We start from the raw sequence: 15461 nt of genomic DNA, 5'->3' as shown, positions 1-15461 counted from the left end.
ATCATCCACCAAGGTAATCCGTCCATTCATTATTTGTCATCAACCATCAGACAGGAGGAAAAAAGAATCTCCTTGGCGGAGGTAATAAAATTATATCTGCATCCGTCTTTACCACTTCAGTTTTTTATTTGATCACTTAATTGATAAAATGTGTAGCAATTTTTAATTTATATTATTTTATTAGACATACAAGTAACTGGAGTGATTTAAAAATAGAAAAACAAAACAGTAAACGTGGACATTTATTATTGAATAGGTATGTGTTATAGGCAATAGGGAATCTGCTGGCAAGATGGAAAAAGTCAGTTTTCATTTCACTGTAATTTATCATGAGAGAGGCTATTGAGCGGCTCCTGAAAGACGGACATTATTTTCAGGGTAGGTGGCAGTTCAATAGGCAGACCCTTCTTCTTTTTTTTTTCAAGCTGTCTTCATAATTAAGGACATGTTTCTCCACAACATGGATCCTCGCTCTTATTTACTTGTTCCTGCCAGGGTATCTCCCAACCCAGGAGGCCGCTGATATTACTGTCGTGTTTTATTATGCAGCTGTCCAAGAAGAAAAGCGCGGCCGTAGATTTTCGAACAGCCTTCTCTTCAAGCTTCAGTTGCATTTATTGATGACATTTTAATGGCATTTGGGGAAAGAGTAAATTGCATGCTCTTTCACAGTCCAGTAGATGACATCTAGAGAGTATAAAGCGCGGATTAAAGAATCCCTTTGACGCTCCACTCATCGCACCTTCTCCCTCCCTCTTGCACACAAGCACATGCACGCACGTTGAGAAAGAAAATCATTTTCTCATTATTTGATATACACTTTCTGCTTTTTCTTCTCTCAACAGATGTATCCTGAGCTCCAAATAACAAATGTGGTGGAAGCCAACCAGCCCATTCGTATTGAGAACTGGTGCAAGAAGGAGAAGAAGGTGTGCAAAGGCCACGCCCATATTGTGGTGCCTTACAAATGCTTAGGTAAGCTTCGCCACTAATAAGTAAATCAAGGAAAAGATGGTAAATGAGCCTTTATATCAGGTGTTTCCCATTTTCCCCATTTCCGACCCCACATTCATATTATATAATGAAGGAGAGATGCATTTTAACCATAAGCAGAGGTGAAATGGAGCAATATTTGAGTCTGATTCAGTCGACTAATTCTGGCCTTGAGCTGCAGATTGAGCAGATCTCGGCTGGATGGGGGATAATGTCTCTCAGAGCAGATAGCTAAGGGGAAGACAGCTATTATTGCTGCGGAGGCTTGTTGAGCAATAAAGCACAATCTTATTTCTCCCCTCAGACAGTGGCCATAAACCCACACAGACACACAGGGTCAGCGAGAAAGGGGTCTAAAAGGAGGCCGGCTTTATTACTCTCCATTTCTCCCATCGCCTGAGCCATCATACGCACCTCTCCACCTGCTCTGTCTCCTGCAGGATGACTGTAATCAGCAGTAGCAACGTAGTTATACTCTGCAGAGCCCCAAACTCTGCAGGCCATACGCCTCTGTACCCTCTGATTTCCAAAAAGACAAAATTTCCCCTCTGCCTCTGAGGGCGGCAATAACAGAGAAATAGATTTGTGATACAAGGCTTCTCAATACAATTGTCCAGTTATGCCAGGGAGGAAAAGAAAACATCTTCCTCTGTGCTGCAAATGTTTCCCAGCTCTCTTCCTCTGTCCACAAGCCTCTTTCTGATTGAGTTGTGCTGCTCTCCAAGATGAAAAAGCCATTAGCAATTGCACTGGACTGTGAAATGGGCTACCGTTCAAGAGCATTTTTGGCAAACGCAGAGAGGAGGCTTTTGGGAAATTCATGGGACAGCAAACACCACAACTGGAGAGCCCATGTGGTGGCCTGGACAGGAATACAGATGAGAGAGGTTCAGGCAGAATTCTGACTCCCAAAGTTTCCCCCAGTGTGCTCTCATCTTACATCCTGAAGCTGTGTCTGTCTATGTACCTGCTACACCTGATACCTTCGCCCCCCGTCTTTACAGTGGCCATGTTGCATCAATCAACAACCTAAGACCTCTAATAATGATTCAGCAACAGTGCAATGACTGCCATTTAATTAAAACAATCCCATTACCTCTTCTAGAGTAATTTAATGGCTTCATTGCTTGATTTCTCCCTTTTTTGACAATGCTGTTGAAGGTCTGTGAACTCAAGCCCCATTGAATGCCAAAGGCTGTGTCTCTGCTGCTCTGTTGCGTTGCAAATGAGGAGCCTGAACCAAGGGAACAGACACAGATGGAGAAAGAAGGATAAACATAAGGTGCTGGCGAAGAGGAAGCTATCGCGAGTTTTTCAGCTTAATGATGTAATGGAGCGTGTTAGGGGCTTAATTGGAGGGCTCTGATCACACACTATGAGGCACGGCATGTCTCTGCCACCTCACTGCGTCTCACCTCACCGGTGTGTAATTCGTCAGGGCCATCCGGCAATGATGAGAGCTGCTAAATGATTCATTATTTGTACCTTATATTCATCACTCTACATTAATTATAGCAGAATCAAAAAGAAAAGGAAATAGAGCAAAGGGAGATGAGCTATAGCTTGAAGGATATGATTAAAAGGAGCAGAGCAGCAGCCATGTCAAGTTAATAGGTTCGTATGAATAATGCAAAAGCAGGGACAGAAGCCGGAGAGAGAGAGAGATGGGGTTTGCTGCGTCCCATCTTTACATGCAGTGTCTCAGACAAGTCTTGCATGTTTCCTGTCCCAAAACCAATGTGATTTTTGTTCCATGGCACTCTAATCCCTGCAGCATGATGTCTTTGTCAAACAGCAGAGGATTATTTATTTTTTTATTATGATGTCTGGAATGGTGGGAACAGTCAGGGGCTGTTGTGCGACTGTCGTGTTGGTTCTTGTGCTCAGTAAAAACAGACATTTTGGTATCAATATGAATGTTGTAATCACTCATTATCACAATACTTTACTTTCACTTATTCCACTTCTTCTAAGGTCTCATCTTGAACTTGTGCTTCTGTCCATAACTATTTCAAGCAAGTAAGAAGTGGGACTTAATAAGTGACTTTTATAGAGCTGATGCACACCTTTCTTTCCTGTTGACTAAGCCTGTTGATTTAACAGAGGGCAGGGCGCATGGTGACAGCTGCTGATATCATCGGATGGGCTGAGTCTTGTGGTTGATAAGGGACACACCTCTGACTGTTTGTCCTCTTTCACCCCTGGACATGTTTAAAAATGAGCCTGAACTATGAATCACAGAAGTGTTGGACTGAAACATTTCTACTTTATGATTATAAGATTAGTGAATCACAAATTGAAATTGTGAAAGGTAAAGCCTATAGTCATGTTAAGGATTAGATTTTGCCTGTGGGTGAAAATGATTAACACTGGCTTCAAAAACAAGTATGTTGCAAACCTTCTTTCCATTATATAACATCAGCCGACAGCTACCTCCTGGTTTTAGTCATGTCTGCTCCATGTAATCCCTTCATGTTGGCGGATCAGGTTTCTCCCACTTGTAAAAGCACAATCTGTCGTGCAAATGGAGGAAAAAATCAAAGCAGCAGACTGGAACCTGATATCATTCTTTGCCTGATTGCCAACAGCAAACACTAGATAATAACTGCATCTAAGTTCATTTCTATTTTATTAATATTTCACGATGCTTTTAAAGATCTTAGATATTAGTGGTAAAAAAACTCAATATTTTCTTTTTTTCCCTTGTGCATGTTAATATATGTCATTTTTAAGTGGTCAAATATTTAACAGATTGAATCATCAAGTGCACTAACCCTGTTTTTTGCATTTTTTAGATCTCATTGTGATTATGCTAAATGTCATTACAGCACGCTTCCTTTAGAAAGCCCTTGAAACACAAAAGCTGTGTTGTCGTCCAGTGGATCTCAGTTTAATTGAATTCACCACCTTCTCTGTACTGAAGGTATCTTTGGTTCATTGTTTACCACATGATTCCACCAAACTCCCCAGACGCCTGTAGTGCAGCCAGCGTGAGTGCTGGAGTGTGTCAGTGATAGACTGAAGGTTAAAGGAAAGGTGGATGAATAGAGGAGGTGGAGAGGGGGTCATCGGGAAAGACGAGTACATGCTCTCTCTCTCTCTCTTTCTCTCACACACACACACACACGCACAAAAACACACACATGCACAGAAACACACAGAGCAGGAACAGCTGGTCTCCAAACACCACCATCCATCACCCTCTGCAGTGCGACTTGTTTTCAGCGTCTGCTTGAAACCAACTCCACCTCACAACCAGAGCCACCTGTGAGAGAGTGACAGTGAGATAGAGAGAGAGATGAAATGAAGAGGGAGAGTGTGAGTGTGAGTGAATGAATCTTTCCATTGTTTCCGTTGAGAAGGATATGGAGCCAAGCTCTCATTTCCTCTTCCTCGGTTTCACCCAGTGACGTTAATTGAGGGAGAAGTTAAAGGGAGAAGTTGTATTCAGATCCTTTTACATATCCAGATGCAATAGCAATAAAACAATGGAAAATGACTGTATGACAAAGTCAATAAAGGTTATTTATTCAAAATTGTACTTATGTAAAAGTATAATAGTGATTAATATCAAAACATTCCACTAAAATATCAAAACTAAAAGTATTCCTTATGCATATGGCCACTTTCAGAGTGTGATTATATTGAATTGGACTCTTCTGTTATTCTATTTAAATGTTGCAGCTACTTAAGATTGATCTAATTTAAAATATTTAATATGCTCTGGGTAGTTTGGATGAGCTACAGATGCAATTTAAATACCTTTATTACAATGCAATGATCATATTTCAGTTAAATATGATGGCATGCAATGACAATAGAGACTAATTTAGAATTTAATCCGAGAGAACGGTGGATCTATGTATAGATGCATCCCAACTTAAAAGCAGTTCAAATAAAATAACTAACCTTACATTTTACAATTAATTGTCAGAATTTTTGCATAATTTAATGTTAACCATGAAACTTATTAATGATATCAGTACTTGAGTAAATATATTTAGTTACTCTCCTCTTGAGTAACTAAAAAAGCAGGGAGGCAGAGGGGAGAGGGTGCGGAGATAAGGTGAGATTGTGTGAGGGGGGTGTCACTGTGTCTCCTGGGCGGAGATGAGAAGCAGCTGCTGAGTCCTCTGCTATTTCCAGCTCTCTCCTCTTCCTCTCCTACCCTCTCATTTTCCAAAACACTGCTTTTTCCTCCGCCTTGCAGTCCTCCAGCAGCTCTCCCTCAGGCCGAGGTCATGGTGAACCACTGAATGAGCAGTTACACGACAGATCTCAGTGTTGTCGTGAAAAATCCAGACCATTATTTGTGTGTTTTCAATCAGCCCATTCCTCAGGCACGCTGATCTCAGCCTGGACTTTGCCCCTAAACACCACGTTTCTTCCTTTTGCTCTTTCCACCTGGCTTTCCATGCTTTTCTGCTGGCGGTGTTTCTACCTGATCGCCTCGTCACACTTCCAGCCCATCAGCAGTCACTGTCCTTTCTAATCTGTCTTTTGACCCCAGCACCATATGCTTACACGCGCATGGTTTTCTACCCGAAGCTATTCAGAGGAATTCAAGACGCCTTTCAAGTCTTTTTAATTCTGCCGATCTGGCTTCTCGTCAGCTCTTTCCATGAATAAAACATTGAATTGAATTCATCAAGCAAATGATATCACTGACTCACAGGAAAAGTCTGGGCCACAGAGTCACAGTATGAAACCTGATTTTCCTCCTGTTCGGTTTTGACAGCAGATTGACAGATGTGGCTACAGAGAATGGATGAATTCAGCTCCACCGATTCCAGTGCATGGACAGATGTCCAAGTGTCAGATACTGTAGTGAAATTACAGTGAAATTGAATAGACCAGGGAGCTATGAATTATTGAATCAGGCCCTTTTTTCATTCATCTCATCTGCTATTAATTTTTTTTTGTCCCAGTACGTGATTTATTGTTTTGGACCCAGGCAGGGTTGTAGACCAGGTGTCTGTGTATGTGAGGCTAATGGGCATATTGGTCCGTGTGATTTGCTTTTACAGTGGGCGAGTTCATGAGTGACGTGCTTCTGGTTCCAGAGAAGTGCAAGTTCTTCCACAAAGAGCGTATGGACATGTGCATCAGCCATCAGCAGTGGCACGGCGTGACCAAAGAGGTAAGGGAGGAATGACTTCATAGGAAACAGTGGGAGGCTGTATCTCAGAGATAGAAGAGCAATGGGAAAATAATACTTCTGTGGCAATGGGGGGGGGGGGGGGTCTTAAAGCATCAGCTTAATTTTAGGAAAATTAAATAACTACATTTTGATTCCCTTCTCCCCTTCCACACTTTTACCTTCTGCTCTCTCCTCTTCCCTTCCTAATACTTTTCCACCTGTCTCTGTGAGTCTTCGAGGCCCTCTGATCACAGGCCGACTGGGAACACTCACATTTCAGCTCCTAATCAGATTAGTGTTGTGCCTGTAATGCAACTAATTCCCCCGGGCAGCAACAGGGCCAGCCCCTGGGGGCCACTCTAACCATGACAGTAAGGGCAGCAGCTCATTGAGCCCTTCAGGCTTGTTCCTGAGTCTTATACCTCTCTTACACCAAAATTAGCAGGAATATGCAGGTTTTATTTTAAACCCACTAAAAAGGCAATTGACTTCTTTCCCATTGTCAGAAGGGGAGTTTGCCTTTCAATTTTCCCCCCGGCAAGTCATGTTCAACGTCACAAACGCATAGTGAAATTAGGTGCTCTCTCACCTCGCCATTCCCATTGCACACAAAAGCTGGTTTAAAGTGGGGCTTTATTCTTCCACACATAACATAACACATATTATAAATGCATCTACAGTTTAAGATGGTATAAAAGGCACGTTTGACCTATAGTTGACAACAAATTTGTTTGAACTGAGTAGTTATAAATCTTCCCAGTGAGAAGAAAATTCATAAACAATATTTGTTCTTTACCAACTGCCTCTGTGACATCCCCCAGCAGCAGAGCGACTAATCCTCAAGTCCTCCTGCTGAGTTTCTCAGCAGCCATGATTGAGACTGAAGTTGCAACAATGTTGAAAAATAGCACGTCTGTTAAAGGCCTGCCAGAATTTTTGAAAGTGTGACTCATTAATCACTCTAGTCAGTATGCGACAAAGAGCGAGCTATAGAAATCAGTGTGAATGTATTCTGCAGCTGGACAGATCTGTTTACATCGCCTAGTCCCCTAAATATTGGAAATTGGTGAAAAACATCCAAAAACACCTCATATCTCACAGTGAAATATCCAGGATCTGCCCCTATGCCCAAATCCATATCAAGAGTTCTTCCATGTCCCATCCCACCAATGTTTTTGCGTAATCCTGCAAACTTACAAACAAACTTGGACCAATCGGAGAAAGTGCTTTTGTGGGGCATTGATAGTTGACCTGGTTAATCAGGCCCTGCATGTAATTGGCTTGAGTCCTCAGACAGTGGCGGTCACTTGATGTACGCACTTGTTTATTGGTTTGAAAGTAATAGTAGTGGAGCCCTGCCACAGTGTTCGGCAGATTTCATCTGTAGCTCTCTTCCTCTGCCTCGTCAGGCCTGTGCCAAGAGCTCCATGGAGCTGCACAGCTACGGCATGCTGCTGCCCTGTGGTATCGACAAGTTCCACGGCACAGAGTACGTGTGCTGCCCCTCCTCTCGCACCGTGGATTCTGCCCCACCTTCCCTGCCCTCCCAGGAGGATGACGACGAAGAAGAGGAGGTAGAGGATGAGGAGATCGACGAGGCCGACCTGGACGAGGAGGATGCTATAGAGGACAGGTGGGCAGCTGTGAAAGAGGGGGAAGGGTCTTTGTGAGGTTGTGTTCATGGTGGTGGCATGTCTTTAAAAATTGCAAGCTTAATATCTGCTCTCTTGTGAAGGGCAGGTATAACCAGCCATCTGGATGAAATAAAGCACTGTGACATTGACCTATGGCAGCTGCTCTGCCTCTTTTGATAAATCATTCCTCTTCCTGGCGTCCACCCCTTTCACTCATTCATCTCCGCCTCCTCTGCTTCTCAGTGAGACACCACCTGACGAGCAGCCCACACAGAAGGAGGAGCTGCTGGACGAGGACGAGGAGGGTGAAGAAGAGGAAGAAGAGGAGGAATACCACTACGTCTACGAGGACGAGGAAGTGGACAAGGAAGACGAGGATGAGAAGAAAAGCAAAATATCAGAGAGCCAAGATGAGGACAAGACTCTGCAGGAAGTGAAAGGTTTGTACTGAGCTGTTTTAAATCATAATATACAATCCTCTCCCCCTCTCTCCCTCTCTACCCCCCCTGCCCTCACCCCTTCCTTATTGGCACTTTGCCGACCACTTAAATATTATTAAACCTTTTCAACTCTTAAACTATAGTAACTTACCTTCGCATCTCAGCCACTGTACTTAGATGAATGTATGCATTAACATTTACCCTTTTCCTCATCTCACAGCAGATACTTTGATTTACTGTTCTGCTTTATCAGGATACAAGGACAAATCTTGCTGCCAAACTGACGCTAAATCCTGCTCATCACATGCACAAAGCAGTTGTTCCAACATGTTTTATTCTGATCTTAGACGTAGCATTGTTAGAGTGGAATTTAAGTGCTGCCACTAGTGGACAGATGATCTAACGAGCTGTCCCCTGGCAGCGGTTTGCACCCTGGAGGCTGAGACAGGCCCCTGCCGCGCCTCCATGCCCCGCTGGCACTTCGACATGAGCCAGGGGAAGTGTTTGCGCTTCATATACGGGGGCTGTGCCGGCAACCGAAACAATTTCGACTCAGAGGAGTACTGCATGGCCGTGTGCAAGCGCCTGAGTAAGTCTCACATGACCGAGGCCGGTCTGCCAACACCCCCCTCTCTCTCTGTTTGTGTCTTTCCTGCAGACCCTGAAAACTCTAATCGATGATAGATAGATAATAAAGGTTTGGTCTGTTGCTGACTCAGGAACAGATCACATGATCTGCAGTCTGCAGCTGTTGTTACCATGTCACCATCACCACAACAATCACAACTGAGCTCACTCCACAACATTATTCTCTATTCACTATTCATTTTATTATTCCACTGAAATGCTGAAGGGCTGCGGTAATGATTATAGATTATTTGTATTATTATAATGTTGAACCACCTCAAACTTAAATCTCAGGAAAAACTAAAAAAATATTAATCAAAATATCCTAGGGCCAAAGGTGAGAAATATCTTTATATTCAGTAACAATGACAGTAACAGATTACAGTCCAAATATATTTAATATACAATGATTTAACACAAAGAAAAATGCAAAGATGTTACACTGAAGAAGTTGAAGAGAAATTTAGTTCATTTTATTGTTTTCTTTTGCTTGATAAATGTCTTATATAAAAATACAATTTATCAAAATGGTTGCTTATTAATGAGCCTGGATTCATAAGTTCCAATTAATATTACACTAGATTGGACCTGTTGATAATTTAAATGTATATTATGGTTTATTTCTATTAAATTCTTAAATATACATTGAATAGAATAAAATATAAATAGACACTATCGAAACCAAGAGAAATATTTATATAGAGAGAAGTTTCTTTGGTACCAACCCATTTGTCTATAGCCTAAATATTAGAAATGTGTCAAATATGGAAAGATGACATTAAATCTTTCATGTTTGCCTGCATTTAAATCACACTGGACATTTGAGAAATTTGCCTTTATTTTATTAAAGGTCATTTTTTAAGTATGTTTTTTAACAAAAGTAGTAGAATAAAAAATCAGTGCCGAGTCCTACTACACTTATTCCAAGACACACATGTAAATTTAAGACATTGACTTTTAATAGATACATTTTTCAGTTTCATTTGTTTTCTTCCATTTGTTCATTAATATGCATGCTAACTTCAAACAGTTTTCTGTCATCTTTGTTTGCCCGTCAGTGTTTACTGCTTCCACTTTGTCTGTGTGCCTGTCCATGTGTCTGTCTGCTCACAGAGCACTGCTAGTGCATTTGCTAGAGCCCCGCCAGCACATGTCAACAAGCACCTTTCTTCCATCAGTTCAAACTCAGTTCATGGCCATAACCAATTGGATTTTTCTTTTGATTTTGGTTCGAAAAATAAAATGATTTTCGGGGCTGAAGCAGTAAAGTTTAGAGGAGGATATATATCTTTATCCTTTAATCCACCCATGCTGCTGTCCTGTTGTTGATGGTGGGGTGAAGCGATGAGGTCTCTTTCCATTCGCGAGCCTGGAGCATTGTTGATTTTGCGAGTTGCAGCGACGCAGGGAGTGAGCCCTGCGTGACTGTATAGCAAGGGAGCCAGAACTGAGCCCTCTGGCCCCACCTCAGATGACCCAGCCGTCAAACACGGAGATATTTCCATTAGTGTTGGGAACACGGCCTGTCAGCAGAAAGCCGATGGGAAGATGAAAAGAATTCAAAAGGAAAGACTGTCAGATTCCCTTAAATTTATCAGAGTTCAGGAGGTTGGAAGAACGCCAATGAGAGGAGTGCTTCTGTGAGGATTTTTGTCTAACTTCAACCTGTATTCCACTTTCTATTCCTCCTCTCTCTGTGCCCTGTTGTCTGTCTTTCTCCGTTTCTCTGCCTAACTGTGGTGAGTGGACTGGATAAGCCCGTCTGTCTCTTTCTGTGCATGTCAGCCTGCCTGGTTGTCAGTTTGCAGCCATGCACACTCACCATCTGTCTCTGAATCTGCAGTCGTGCCCCCAACTCCTCAGCCCACTGATGATGTGGACATCTACTTTGAGACGCCAGCCGATGACAAGGAGCACAGTCGCTTCCAGAGGGCCAAGGAGCAGCTGGAGATTAGGCACCGCAATCGCATGGAGAGGGTGAGTGAGTAGATCGAATCAGGACACTACTTACCTGATTTAAAGAGGCAGCAAGTAAGACTCCTGCTACAAAATGATGACATGAGCATCAAATCCAGAAAATCAAAGAGGATTGTGCTTAGTTTCTGGAACAAAGACATTTCACCAAAATCTAAAGCAAAGGCTTTTGATCCAGAAACTACAAAACAATGCATGGCTGTAAATAATGCCAGATGATAAACAATTTAATTCACAATAGGCAAAGGAAATGTACTCTTTTCATTAAGGGCTCTGAAACCAAATAGCACTTTGTATCTTGCTTCATTTGTCTCCCTCTGTGTCTCACACACTCCAGGTAAGAAAGGAATGGGAAGAGGCTGATCGCCAGGCTAAGAACCTGCCCAAGGCTGAGAGACAGACACTGATCCAGGTGAGACACTCTATCTATCTTTATCGCTCTGAGGCTAAATTAGCCCAAAGTCTGAATGGGGAGACTTCTAAATGAGTCCCCAACTCCTCTGACAAGTCTTAGAGGCGACATGACTGAAATCAAGACCTGTTTTTCTCTGTTTTGTTACGAAGGTGCTGAAGGAGCTGTTTTCTCGCACTGTTTAAAGTGCATGTACGTATTTATATTTGTGTATGATTGTGTGTACAGCACTTCCAAGCCATGGTGGAGTCCCTGGAGGAGGAGGCAGCCAGTGAGAAGCAGCAGCTGGTGGAGACTCACCTCGCCCGTGTGGAGGCCATGCTGAATGACCGGCGCCGTCTGGCCCTGGAGAACTACCTGGCCGCACTGCAGGCCGACCCCCCCAGGGTAAACACCACGCAGCAGAGCGTCTTTTATCCTCTCCTCACCTCGCTCCATCTGTCTGTTGTGTTCTCTCTCTCCTCAGTCCATGTGCAAACACATTAACACACACACACGTGTCTATCTCACCTTGCTTGGCCTCGCACTACTTATGGACTGCAGCTAATCTCATATCCTGTCAAAAGACCCTCTGCCAGCTCGCAGTTCATCATGAGGAGAATGGATTACTGCAGCCAGGAAAACCCACAAACCACATTTCTGCATGATCACAAAGTCAATCACATTTGAACCCTCAGATATAATCCCTGTGACATGTTTCTTTTATATAATTACTTTTAATTTTAATTGTCTTTTGATCCTTTAGCCTGCACACCGTTTGCTTGTTCTTGGTCCTAACTCAAAGTCCTAGTTTCGGACTTGGTACCCAGAATGGAATAACTTTCCTACATTTATTTTGAACTCATTTCGAATGTATGTTCCCTCTTTTATAACTCCTGCTCTTAATTGTGGATTGCATCATCTGTAGTATGACTGTATTTCATGAGGTACTGCAGAAGTTTTTATGTGACGCCAGATGTAGTGAATATTTTGCCCCTCGCAAAGTTCTTGTTGCTCCTTGCTCAGTTGTGTCAAGATGATGAGGGTTAGATCATTTCTCTGTTATATCTCCACTTTAGTAATGAAGACTGCAGGACAATTGAGTCTGAACATTCTCCAGACTTTGCCTTTCACATTCAAAGAAGGCAACTGGAGATTGTTTCCAGAGTAGCAGCAGACAGGGCATGACATATATTCTGCTGCAGAAATCACATGTTGGCACTTTTCACTAAATCATACTAATAGTTTCTATCACACAATTTGTTGTGAAGCTGCCATGTGACACAACTAATCACTTATTACTTCGTACTTCATGCCCCCCCCCCCTTAGCCCCACCGCATCCTGCAGGCCCTGAGACGCTATGTCCGTGCGGAGAACAAGGACCGTCAGCACACTATCCGACACTACCAGCACGTCCTGGCTGTGGATCCTGAGAAGGCTGCTCAAATGAAGTCACAGGTCAGTTTTATTAACCAATCATTACTCATATTCATCTTACAGCAATGTTAAAAAGCATAAAGCAACAAATCTTCACATTCATCTTAGATTTGTACAGTTAATCGTGAACCAACTGTGTCGTCCTTCGGGTCTGGACATTTAATTTTTGTTAATTGATGCCTCTTTCCCAGCCTAGTTTTGACAATAAAGATGTTCTGTATGAGAGGCAGTGAATCTGAAACCTCATGCTGAGCCACTCCAAGATCTCGCACTCCTCCTATTCCTGCTCTGACCGGGGAAGGATAATGATGTCTCAGTCTCTCAGTCCTGTTTTCTAAGTGCGTAGGAGGTGGAGAGAGTGTGTGTTGAAGCCCGGGAGGAGAGAGTAGGCTTGTCTGATGGGAGGGAGGGAGGGAGGGGGGGGTGTTTCATTCACTTAAGCCTCAGCCAAAGATTAAAATTGCGCAGGTCTTGTGTAATGCTGGTCTCTGAGCCGCTGGACGGGGATTTGGCTGGAAGCAGCTCCTCCGTTAGATGTACCCGCCCGTGTGTGTCAGTGCCCTTTGACACCATTTACAGTTATTCTGCACCATCACAGATAACACAGCAGATGGGTGAAATAACACAGGGAGGAGGTAGAGGAGGGCGAAAGGGACCGGAGGGTGGCTGTTTAGATGAATTTGGGAGCTGTTGAGCCCCTTTGCGGAGTCATGAGCAGAGAATCTGTGTTGTGGTGCTTTCGCTGTCTTTATTTGTCAAGTCCTTGCTCATTTCTTCACTCAATCCTGCAGCAATGTCAAACCATTTTTTTCAGTTTTTTACAGCTTGCTTGTGGATTTGGCAAAACAATCGTCTGCCGTTTTGTCCTTAATATAACTCTGACTTTCTGGGATCAAGGAAATTCTGTTTTTATAAAGGCTTCACCTGTTAAGTTGAGGCTGCTTGATGCATTTAAATCGAGATTCCAGCAGTGGGATTTATAATCTCTGCAGTTGAGGATTGTTTGTCTATATTGCACAGGAAGGAGCCACAGAGGCTGCAGCCTGCTTCTCAATGGGAAAGGTGCATTACTGCCATCTGTCGCTGGCTCCGGTGCACTGCAGCCATGTGTCCTAAGATTTAAAAAAAGTAAACCATCATGGTGGGAATTAAACACCGGTTACCTGCCAAGAGCCGGTCAGCTTTTTCAGTGGCTGGTAGCTTTTTATATTCTGCCAAACACTTTGGCAACAGAAATGTGGAAATGTTTGTCCTCTCTCAGCGTCACATCTCTGCTAGACACCATGAAAATGACGGAAGAACTTTGACAATCTATTTGATCAAAAGAGAGAGGTTTTTTTTATACCCACTCTGTGACACAGTGGTGATCATTGGGACTGACAGGCAGTCGATCCTGTCGAGTCGGTTCAGAGCTTCAGCTTCTGATTTGAATATTACATGCAGCAACTTGTTTCATGTCTGGGGGTTGACTGGCTGTGAGCGAGTCTCATTTCATCTGGAGAAAAATTTGCTGTCTACCGGGAGGAATTTCTGCCATTTCTGTGACAAGTTTAAATTTGTGAACAGGAGCAACTCGCTCCCTTCATACATCTTATATTCAGAGCAGAGAACAGTCTGCTGTCTGTCCTCGATTTTGAAATGGATTGCAGCTTATTAAATGTTTTGCCTTCATTTAACAGGCCGGATTAAGTGTGAGAGAAAGGGAAAGGGGGTGACACACGGCAAAGAGCCACAAGCCAGAATCGAACCTGCCCCCGCTGAAGATGCCTCAGTACATGGGGTGCAAAGAGCTTGCAACCCATGTGTATTTAATCTTACTAAAATCTGTCCTTCACAAATAATTGCAGGTGAATCCGTCGCTCTTGGCAGTTTTTGAACTTTACTTCTTATTGTGTTATTACCTCAGCCAAAGAGTTTATGTTATCACCACTTTCAGTTTGTGTGGTAAGCAAGGTTATGCAAAAACTACACAAAAGATTACCACAATATTTGGTGGAGGGATGTGGCATGGGTCAGGGCAAAGCCTTCTGAATAGTGGAGCAGATCTGGATAAACGGGCTGGCCACTCTTTCCCAGGGAACCATATTTGGAGGTTGATAAAAAAAAAAATCTGGCATAATTAGGGAACTGATATCTATGAGTGTGAAATTTGGTGCAGCTGGACTGAATCTAATGGGACTGTTGGGTCCTGGCGGTGGTGTGTTATATTGATGGACATTCCAGTCGTCTTCTTCATCTTTTGTCCCTTTGTTGCCTTTTGTCGTTTCCTTTTCAGAAGGATTGAATCTTCTTTTCATGCTAATACCAGTTTCTGAGAATGAATATTAAATCTCCTCCTCACTGCACCACCATGTTTTTTCTGCCTCTCTGTGTGATTCCCATAAAAAGAGGAATCACAAGTCTGTAATCTGCGATGCTATTAGGTGACAAAACTTGTAACCTCCCTGAATGACAATGAGCACGAGAATGGCGTTACCCGGGGATTTCTAGGATAAAGGAATATTTTCTGGTTGGTTAGATGTGAGTTTTCATATAAATACTGTTGGGATGAAGATTTTTCTTCTCATAGTCGTCAGCACTGGATTAGACTTGAAATGATTATTCAGTTAATGGAAAATTGTAATGAATGATTTATCATTTCAAGTAATTTATCCCCAAAAAATCCTGCCTCTCATGTGTAAGGTTTCAGGACTTACATCTTTCTGTAGTATCTGTTGAAAACCCTTTATTCCCACTATGTGCATTGCAGTGTTTGAATTAATATATTTCTATTGTTTTTTATTGTATATATTTTTGTGTATTACAACTGTCCTTTGTTATTTTA

General features: G+C 42.8%; 1 protein-coding gene across 8 annotated transcripts in view; it reads left to right on the top strand.

Moving 5' to 3' along the window:
• Positions 1-15461, top strand: part of aplp2 (amyloid beta (A4) precursor-like protein 2) — a 53958-nt gene that overhangs the window by 27217 nt on the left and 11280 nt on the right. For 6 of the 8 annotated variants that reach the window (XM_020088495.2, XM_020088493.2, XM_020088492.2 and 3 more), the window contains exons 3-11: positions 846-975; positions 6021-6133; positions 7543-7766; positions 8011-8207; positions 8629-8796; positions 10678-10811; positions 11146-11220; positions 11449-11607; positions 12530-12658. In XM_020088495.2, the coding sequence (XP_019944054.2) occupies positions 846-975; positions 6021-6133; positions 7543-7766; positions 8011-8207; positions 8629-8796; positions 10678-10811; positions 11146-11220; positions 11449-11607; positions 12530-12658 (1329 nt within the window). The remainder of the gene's footprint in view (positions 1-845; positions 976-6020; positions 6134-7542; positions 7767-8010; positions 8208-8628; positions 8797-10677; positions 10812-11145; positions 11221-11448; positions 11608-12529; positions 12659-15461) is intronic. The other 2 variants (XM_069534979.1, XM_020088497.2) reach the window with 1 other exon arrangement.

This window comes from Paralichthys olivaceus, chromosome 11 (assembly GCF_024713975.1).
Source record: "Paralichthys olivaceus isolate ysfri-2021 chromosome 11, ASM2471397v2, whole genome shotgun sequence".
Taxonomy (NCBI): domain Eukaryota; kingdom Metazoa; phylum Chordata; class Actinopteri; order Pleuronectiformes; family Paralichthyidae; genus Paralichthys; species Paralichthys olivaceus.
The sequence above is the reverse complement of the archived record's forward strand: the minus strand, read 5'-3'. Positions and strand labels throughout refer to the sequence as shown.